This window comes from Eremomyces bilateralis (assembly GCF_010015585.1).
Source record: "Eremomyces bilateralis CBS 781.70 unplaced genomic scaffold P152scaffold_13, whole genome shotgun sequence".
Lineage (NCBI taxonomy): Eukaryota > Fungi > Ascomycota > Dothideomycetes > Eremomycetales > Eremomycetaceae > Eremomyces > Eremomyces bilateralis.
This window is the reverse complement of record NW_022985079.1, coordinates 317,991-325,309: the sequence shown is the minus strand read 5'-3', so window position 1 is coordinate 325,309 and position 7,319 is coordinate 317,991. Positions and strand designations below refer to the sequence as shown.

Genomic DNA, 7,319 nt, shown 5'->3' with positions numbered 1-7,319 from the left:
GGGCACGAGGCGGTGGTTCGGCTGCTGGTCGAACGGGACGACGTCGAAGCGGACTCGAGGGATGAAGACGGTCGCACGCCGCTATGGTGGGCGGCGGCAAGAGGGCACGAGGCGGTGGTTTGGCTGCTGGTCGAATGGGACGACGTCGAAGCGGACTCGAGGGATAAATACGGTCGGATGCCACTGTCGATAGCGGCAGCAAGCGGGCAAGAGGCGGTGGTTCGGCTGCTGGTCGAACGGGACGACGTCGAAGCGGACTCGACGAATAAATACGGTCAGACGCCGCTGTCGATGGCGGCAGAGAATGGGCACGAGGCGGTGGTTCGGCTGCTGGTCGAACGGGACGACGTCGAAGCGGACTCGACGGATAAAGACGGTCAGACGCCGCTGTCGATGGCGGCAGCAAGAGGGCACGGGGCGGTGGTTCGGCTGCTGGTCGAACGGGACGACGTCGAAGCGGACTCGAGGGACAATTACAGTCGGACACCGCTCACTTGGGCTTCAAGGATGGGACATACACTGGCCATGGAGATCCTGCTCGCAAGGAAGGATGTCGATCCTAATTCTAAGGACCTGTTCGGTCGGGCCCCGTTATCAGCAGCTGCGGTGAATGGGTACGAGGGGGCTGTCGCGCTGCTGCTTACGAAGAAGAGCATCGAGCCTGGATCCCAGGATATGTTCGGTCGCACGCCGCTGTCGGACGCTGTCAAGAGAGGATATCTCCCTATTGTAGAGCTTCTTCTTCAGAGGCTTAAGGGGCAGGGCAATCCCGTTACCAAACAAGAACTACCTGCGGTAAGGCGCCCTACAGTGGACCCCAAATGTCGTATTTTCTGCTCGATCTGTTTGGCACCCATACCAGATTTCGACTCTCACCACCACTGCGGAATCTGTGATCACGGCGATTTCGATATGTGCGAAGACTGTCTTGCCAGCGGAGCTGTTTGTACTGATCTATCCCATACGCTGGCTAAGCGCACGGTTAGAGAGGGTGTTCTAGTTAATGTTACTAATTAAAGCTGCGAAGCCGGAGCAAAGTAATTTCCTAATAGTGACAACTGTAGCACGCTAGCCAACGCAAATATTCTACTCAAAGATATGACACGAGTGCCAGTTAAGAAGGACTGTATGAGTAACAATCTAATATTTACTAGCTAGAACAGTGTGAAAATGAAATCTGAAGGAGTAGTTTTGGTCTCTGTGTGAGAGACATAAACATTCTGCTGGTGAACTTCCTCCCTTGCCACGTGGCTTGTGTTTGCTCCCCCGAGATTGCAAGTCTACACAGAGCCGCTCGTCGGCCATCAAGGCAGACATTCTAGAACATGTCAACTTACACTCGTTACAAGATGTTAAACTTCCTAGGTAGCCAGCTAGCGAGCCCAGAGCCAGTACAAGGCACTCACTCATATATATAGCGCTACTAAGCTGCCCACTCGGCGGTAATCTAGCCTTTGCCGCGAGAAGCTTTTGCTGAGCTTGGGGGCTCACCTTTTCAGCAAGATTCATGTTCGGCTCGATTGTGATGAGTTGCCAGCCACTCACGCCACTTGGACAGTGTTGCCGAAGGTCATCCCCCGGATCCCAGTGCTTCGAGTTCTAGTAACGGCCGAGGACCGATGTCTCAGTTTCTGGAGAGAACCCAGGGTCTGATGTTGACTTCGCCGACGTCAGCGAGAGCTTAAATGGTACGGAAGCATAGAGTGGCTTGGTTACTGCCTGGAAGGCCTGTTATTCCAAGTGATCAGATTCGGACCCTTTCGGATGCCCAATACCCGGATTCTCACATCTAGCAGCGGATATCCTGCTACCAGCGCCGCACCTGGGAGTGGGGACCTTGGCTTTGCAATCGGGAGGCTGGAAATTGACGTGTGATCCTCCGCCGGGCCAATCGGGAAACCCCAAATTTGATGGTCTCGAATCGTGGTGGACCCAGGACGCATTGGAAGAATTCAAAGATTTGTGAGGACGATGGTACATTTTGGCCGGTCCCATATACAGGCGTGTGGAAGAAGTGGTGATGAAGTATAACGGCAAGCCTTTCCACCTCGGTCATATCGACCTGGGGGAGCGGCTGAGCGAATGGAGATTGATAGATATCTGGGGCGACGTCTTTCTGAGCAAGGAATTCAAGATCAGTCCCGGGAACAGGTCGTGTTTCGTGACGTTACAAGCATCCAAAGACGGTACCAGACGTGGAAAACTCTATCATACATGATAAGAAAGCAGTTTGGCTGGAAGAGCTGGGAACGTGAAGATGAGGAGCACACGCAGAATATCAGAGACCTAGCATTGGTGGACCTGTGGTAGGCGGACTACTATGTAGAAGTATTAACTGGATGGAGGTCTACTTTCGGCTGGATGCCAACGGAATTCGGGAATCCTTCTGTGGGAGGGTAATCTGTGGAAGGCGGACGCCAATTTCGCAGCAATGGGAATATCTTATGAAAAGCACCATGGAATACGGGACAAGGAGGCATTACACTGTTGCCAGAAAGACCAAGACGATTGACTTTGATCGAAAGATGCTCAAGCGGGATGGAGCGAAGAGAGGTACCCTGGGGATGGGTTCGATGGAACTTGCGCAATACTGTGTAGAGCTGAAGCATCACCTACTGAGCTACTCCTCATGACGTGCAACCTTAGAGACAATGCAAACGTTCGGAATCTCTATCACGTCGTACATTGTGTATTGCTTGAGAATCCACCATCAACGACTGGACGGACGTCTCCTTAAGCGTGGGGTCAGCACGGGCTACTGCAGAAAATGCCGGTCGGCGCGGGGGTGGGAACCGCGTCAAATGCGCGTGGAAAAGTGGAGGGCACAGTGGAGGGCACGAATCAGGTGCGATCCGCCGCATACGAGTCTCGCATCATACTATTCTGTAATACATACATTCATCCTGCATCTTCCATTCTCCAAGCTGCATACAGGACTGAGTTGGCCCACATTCGACACTTTCGGACCAGAGGTGAACGGAAAATCCAGGGCTATATAACCAGCCTCGAGGGAGGAGATCATCGATTTTTAAAGAAATAATCCTCCCCGGGGCAGTTGCATTACGGTTCTTTGTTCCATCGGCTTTCATCACCATCCGGATTACCATCTAATCCTCCACATTCGATCAATCTTCCGAACACACTTTTTCACCACATCAGAGCTAGCTCAGTCGCTTCACTCCATCTTGTCGAAATGGCTAACTCCAATCCCCGAGTTAAACGACCCTTTCAACCCACCATCGACTCCTACTTCACGCAACCCAAGTCTTCCCCCAACGCCAACCACAAGCTCTCCCCTCCCATACCTAATAATGTCCAATCCTCCCTCCTCTCTGTCGGCATGCGCGTCCGCAAAGCCGTGCCCGAAGGCTACAAAACACACAAAACCCTAACCGACGTCCCCGACATTCCTCCTACCACCACCCATATTGCGACGTCATTCTCGACCCTACACCCCGAAGCCTCCCAACCCGACCATCCACCACCAATCCCCCAACAACGGCCCGCGGAACTCCTCCCCTTCTGCGGCCTCCTCAAGACCGGAAATTTCGCCACGCAAGACCCCTCCTACCCCGTCAACGCGTACGCCCTCCCCGGCGACCTGGGGATCGCATCCGATGGCACGACGTCCTTCTCATCCCAAGAATCCAACGTCTCGCACATGTCGAGCGATTCCGTGCCGGCAGGGAGGCCCGGGAACACGCGGAAGCGTGTTCTGCGTGAGTATGAGGAGGAAGACGCGGAGATGGACGCAGGGCTGGGAGACGTTGCAGGGATGCGCCAGTTTGCGGTGGCGAAGAGCGGAGGACGGAAGTCGCTGGGTGGTGCAAGGATGGTCCCGGGGGATTTTGAGGAGGCGGAGTTTTTGCAGCCGCGGGAGTGGGTGGATGAGGACGTGGAGATGGAGGTGGAAATGGGGCTGTGATGGATTGGCGAATACGGTTATGATATCGTGGAGGAACAAAGGAATTGTCGCGAGACAGGTATCACTCGGTTGGGGTAATAGACTGAGCGCCTTTCAAGGCGCGGGTTTTGGCGATGGATTTTTTTGGATATGTTTTTGCGGATGGCTGTTTCGATAGATGTTTTCTCTCGCTCGGACGAGCGGCAATCGGTGTATCAATCCCACGGGCATGTCAACGGCCTAAATGAATTCATGGCGGTCATCGAATATCTTCTTTCTTGCCGAGTTCTATGTATGTACAATGCTTCCCGCCCGAAATGGTCGGCACATCCAGGGATATTCATCGTTCTTGCAGCACGGCAAACCCCAAACTCCAAGCCATATGAGAACGACTCAAGATATCGTCTATAAGCCGTGCTTATATTCCTCACCCCTCTCCATCCCTCGCTCAGAACTCGGAAACCGTATCCCCCTTCCGCTTCCCTCTCATATCCCATTTTCCCTACCGAATCCAGATTAGCCTCAGTCCAGCAATCCGATCCGATCGATAGACCTACATCGGTCTTGTACGCAACATATCCGATACCGAACGGGATGATCGCCACGTAAAGAAGGGTGAGCCCGAATGTTCGTGGGGTCCATCGGAAGTATTTATATCGGTTGACGCTCATGCCTGTCGCATGTCAGTGGCTATCGCGCGATCGTTCCATCGGTGAGGGGTTACGTACTGGCATATTTGACCAGCGCCGGGTCCAGGAGTATAGCTAGAGGGCTGTTAGATGTCGCAACAAGCCGCGGTGTGCGACGGATAGCTTACTGGGAGGGTTGTGTCCGGCCATGATGATGGTTGTGGTCCGACTCTCGGTCGATTACTCCGATGTGGTGGATGGTATAATCAAGGCAGAGACGCTCCCTCAGCTGTTTAAGACGTCTTTGATCGCCCTAGGAAATCGAATGGACAATGGGATGGCCTTCAATTGCTTGACACCGTCGAGTGGGGAGCTCGTTCGAGAAGATGAGGTTGAGGATCGTAACGCAAGAATATTAGTCAGCGAAACTTACGGAACAACAAGGATCTGTCATTGGTCTGGCTGAACTGCCTGCAGCATCATATATGGAACCCCCCAGTGTCTTTCGTTCAAGCTTCGTCTGCCTTAATTAGGCGTCAGGGAGATAATGCATTGAATTAAAGGTCCCCTGGTTGATGCATGATCTGGATCGTCTGGAATGATAATCCGATCCTAATTCCCAATAGATATAATGAAGAACCTCGGCAAATGTATTCGCGAGCGCCACCGACCGCCCATCATGGTTCGGGAGCGATGCACCCCAGGATCGCCAGCGAATCGGGCGATCGAAGATAAGTTGCTCCGACCCTGCTCGTAAAGGCCGTAACGTCATTGAAGTCCATGGCAATTCGGATCACAAGCATCCTTCGTTTAGCCTTGTTCCAGCTCTACCTCCATTATCTATAAGAACAACTGAACAAGTCACGCCTTTGTAGGAGCTCATCGTACTCGAGACAATTTGAGAAATCAAGTCAAAGTCTAGTTTTGTACTTGTGAGCAACGTTTATACACAGATATTTGTAGGCGACAGCTTTAGTAGACATCGATACCTCAACCACCAAGTCGAGACATTCAATTGCGGGACACACCATCCTATAAATTCATCGAAAAGGACAAACCTACGAAAAAAGCAACGATGGCTTCCACGGAGACTCCAAAGATCACCATTCACTGGTACGTCATCCTAGTAACTGCAGAAAATGAGCCTCCGCTGAAGGAAGCACAGGTTGAACTATTCCCGCTCCCATCGCATTGTCTGGCTCCTCGAAGAACTTAACCTCGAGTATGAAATCAAGCTCTACAAACGCGGCGAAGACAGGCTCGCCCCAAAAGAGCTCCGCGACCTCCATCCGCTTGGAAAGAGCCCCCTGCTCGAGATCCAGACACCGGGTCGGGAGAAGCCTCTGATCATCGCCGAATCGGCGTTCATCGTGGAGTATTTGACCGAGAGTTTCGGGAAGCAGATGATCCCGGCGCGGTTCCCCGAGGGCAAGGAGACGATCGGGTTCGAGTCGGAGGAGTGGCTGCGCTATCGGCACTTGCTTCATTTCGCCGAAGGGAGCTTCATGCCTCCTCTTTTGATCGCGCTCATGGTCGGCAGTACGTCGCCATCGACCTTCTCCATTTCTGTTGATCGTTACTGACCAGCGCCATAGCGATCCGTGATGCGCCCGTGCCCTTCTTCATCAAGCCCGTGACCAAGAGCATCGCCCAAAAAATCAACGACGGCTTCCTCAGTAACCAGCTCAAGCAGAACTTCGCCTTCGTGGAGAGCCAGGTAGCCAGCAGCCCGGACGCCGGGGAGTTCCTCTGCGGGAAGAGCCTCACGGGGGCGGACATCATGATGATCTTCCCGCTCCAAGGCGCGATGAGCCGAGGGGGACTCAACGCAGAAGAGCACCCCAAGACGGTTGCGTACGTCAAGCGGCTCGAGGAACGGGACGCGTACAAACGGGGCGTGCAGAAGATCGTCGATTTGACGGGAGAACCGTTCAGCCCGGTGTTCCAGTGATGTGGTAACCTCAGTCGAGCGGCGTCTTTGAATTTAAAATACCATATTCCTGATAGACAATAGCATCAACCGTGGCATCGTACCACAGATAAGCATTTGAAAGCAAAGAGTGTCAAGTCGGATGCAATCTTAGTCAGATGCAAAGCAAAATGATCATTCGAGCCCACGAGATGGGAGTCATCGTATTCATGCCGTGGAGGCGGAATAATTAAACGAGGAGCTGGATCGATATACGTCCCGTAACCAGAACTAAAGGAGTACAAAACTTACAACTCTTTATCTCCCGAAAGGCGAAGTCAGACTCAATCGGGGTGTGTACATTATCGTCGTCATCGTCCATCCTGGATACAGGCTCTAACGGGAGCGTCCGTATGGACCCAAGAGGCAGGCTCTATGGATCCGGTTTCAAATCAAATATTCTAAGCCGCAATGCCTCTCGTTATTGATCTGGTATCCAATCGCATCGGCTGACGGGCAGAGTCTTCGGTGCCCGTCTCGGGTACGGGGAATGCCGAAGAGTGAGATGAGAAAATAAGGACACCATCCCAAATTGGTAGATTTGATTTCCTCTTTCCGGCATCAGGGGGCGTAAAACTGGAAGGTATTCGACGCACGTAAGCCCAAGCCGAAGCAACGTTGCTCTGTGCTTTGTTATGCTTGTGAAATGTGAATGGATGAGAGGATGGAGTCAAGACCTCACCTCACCTCTAGCCGACATCCTTATGACACGACATCCCCAGGGAACTAGAAATAAAATTCCGGTCAGATTTTCGGCACCGGACAGTTTCATTTCGAAGAATTTTTCTGCTGAACCGTCCTTTTCAAAGGTTCAAGG

The 7,319-nt window shown here is 52.7% G+C and overlaps 4 protein-coding genes across 4 annotated transcripts in view; 3 read left to right on the top strand and 1 right to left on the bottom strand.

Annotated features, from left to right (window-relative positions):
* Positions 1 to 1,017, top strand: part of P152DRAFT_437941 (ankyrin) — a gene marked incomplete at its 3' end in the record, with an annotated part of 3,882 nt that extends 2,865 nt beyond the window's left edge. The window contains exon 3 of the mRNA XM_033677593.1: positions 550 to 1,017. Within this exon, the coding sequence (XP_033533140.1) occupies positions 550 to 1,017 (468 nt within the window). The remainder of the gene's footprint in view (positions 1 to 549) is intronic.
* Positions 1,018 to 2,902: 1,885 nt separating this feature from the next.
* P152DRAFT_459450 (uncharacterized protein) lies at positions 2,903 to 4,331 on the top strand. Its single transcript, XM_033679678.1, has one exon. It carries the CDS (start codon positions 3,194 to 3,196, stop codon positions 3,923 to 3,925), a length of 732 nt encoding a protein of 243 aa, XP_033533139.1. The 5' UTR covers positions 2,903 to 3,193; the 3' UTR covers positions 3,926 to 4,331.
* Positions 4,158 to 4,854, bottom strand: P152DRAFT_459449 (uncharacterized protein). The gene is made up of 4 exons (XM_033679677.1): positions 4,722 to 4,854; positions 4,633 to 4,668; positions 4,462 to 4,577; positions 4,158 to 4,406 (listed from the first exon to the last, which is right to left on the bottom strand). Exons 1-4 carry the CDS (start codon positions 4,741 to 4,743, stop codon positions 4,353 to 4,355), a joined length of 228 nt encoding a protein of 75 aa, XP_033533138.1. The 5' UTR covers positions 4,744 to 4,854; the 3' UTR covers positions 4,158 to 4,352.
* A 483-nt stretch (positions 4,855 to 5,337) lies between these two features.
* Positions 5,338 to 6,720, top strand: P152DRAFT_459447 (glutathione S-transferase). Its single transcript, XM_033679676.1, has 3 exons — positions 5,338 to 5,646; positions 5,699 to 6,072; positions 6,129 to 6,720. The coding sequence occupies exons 1-3, from the start codon at positions 5,609 to 5,611 to the stop codon at positions 6,482 to 6,484; spliced, it is 768 nt and encodes a 255-aa protein (XP_033533137.1). The 5' UTR covers positions 5,338 to 5,608; the 3' UTR covers positions 6,485 to 6,720.
* Positions 6,721 to 7,319: the final 599 nt, after the last annotated feature.

Bases quoted from the DNA above. Each gene is read 5' to 3' on its own strand.
- P152DRAFT_459447 (XM_033679676.1), top strand. From the start codon at position 5,609: ATGGCTTCCACGGAGACTCCAAAGATCACCATTCACTG. The intron at 5,647-5,698 runs GTACGTCATCCT...AAGGAAGCACAG, and splicing joins CCAAAGATCACCATTCACTG to GTTGAACTATTCCCGCTCCC. The intron at 6,073-6,128 runs GTACGTCGCCAT...CCAGCGCCATAG, and splicing joins GATCGCGCTCATGGTCGGCA to CGATCCGTGATGCGCCCGTG.
- P152DRAFT_459449 (XM_033679677.1), bottom strand. From the start codon at position 4,743: ATGGCCGGACACAACCCTCCCA. The intron at 4,578-4,632 runs GTACGTAACCCC...GACATGCGACAG, and splicing joins GGCGCTGGTCAAATATGCCA to GCATGAGCGTCAACCGATAT. The intron at 4,407-4,461 runs GTAGGTCTATCG...TGGATTCGGTAG, and splicing joins ATGTTGCGTACAAGACCGAT to GGAAAATGGGATATGAGAGG.
- P152DRAFT_459450 (XM_033679678.1), top strand. From the start codon at position 3,194: ATGGCTAACTCCAATCCCCGAGTTAAACGACCCTTTCAACCCACCATC.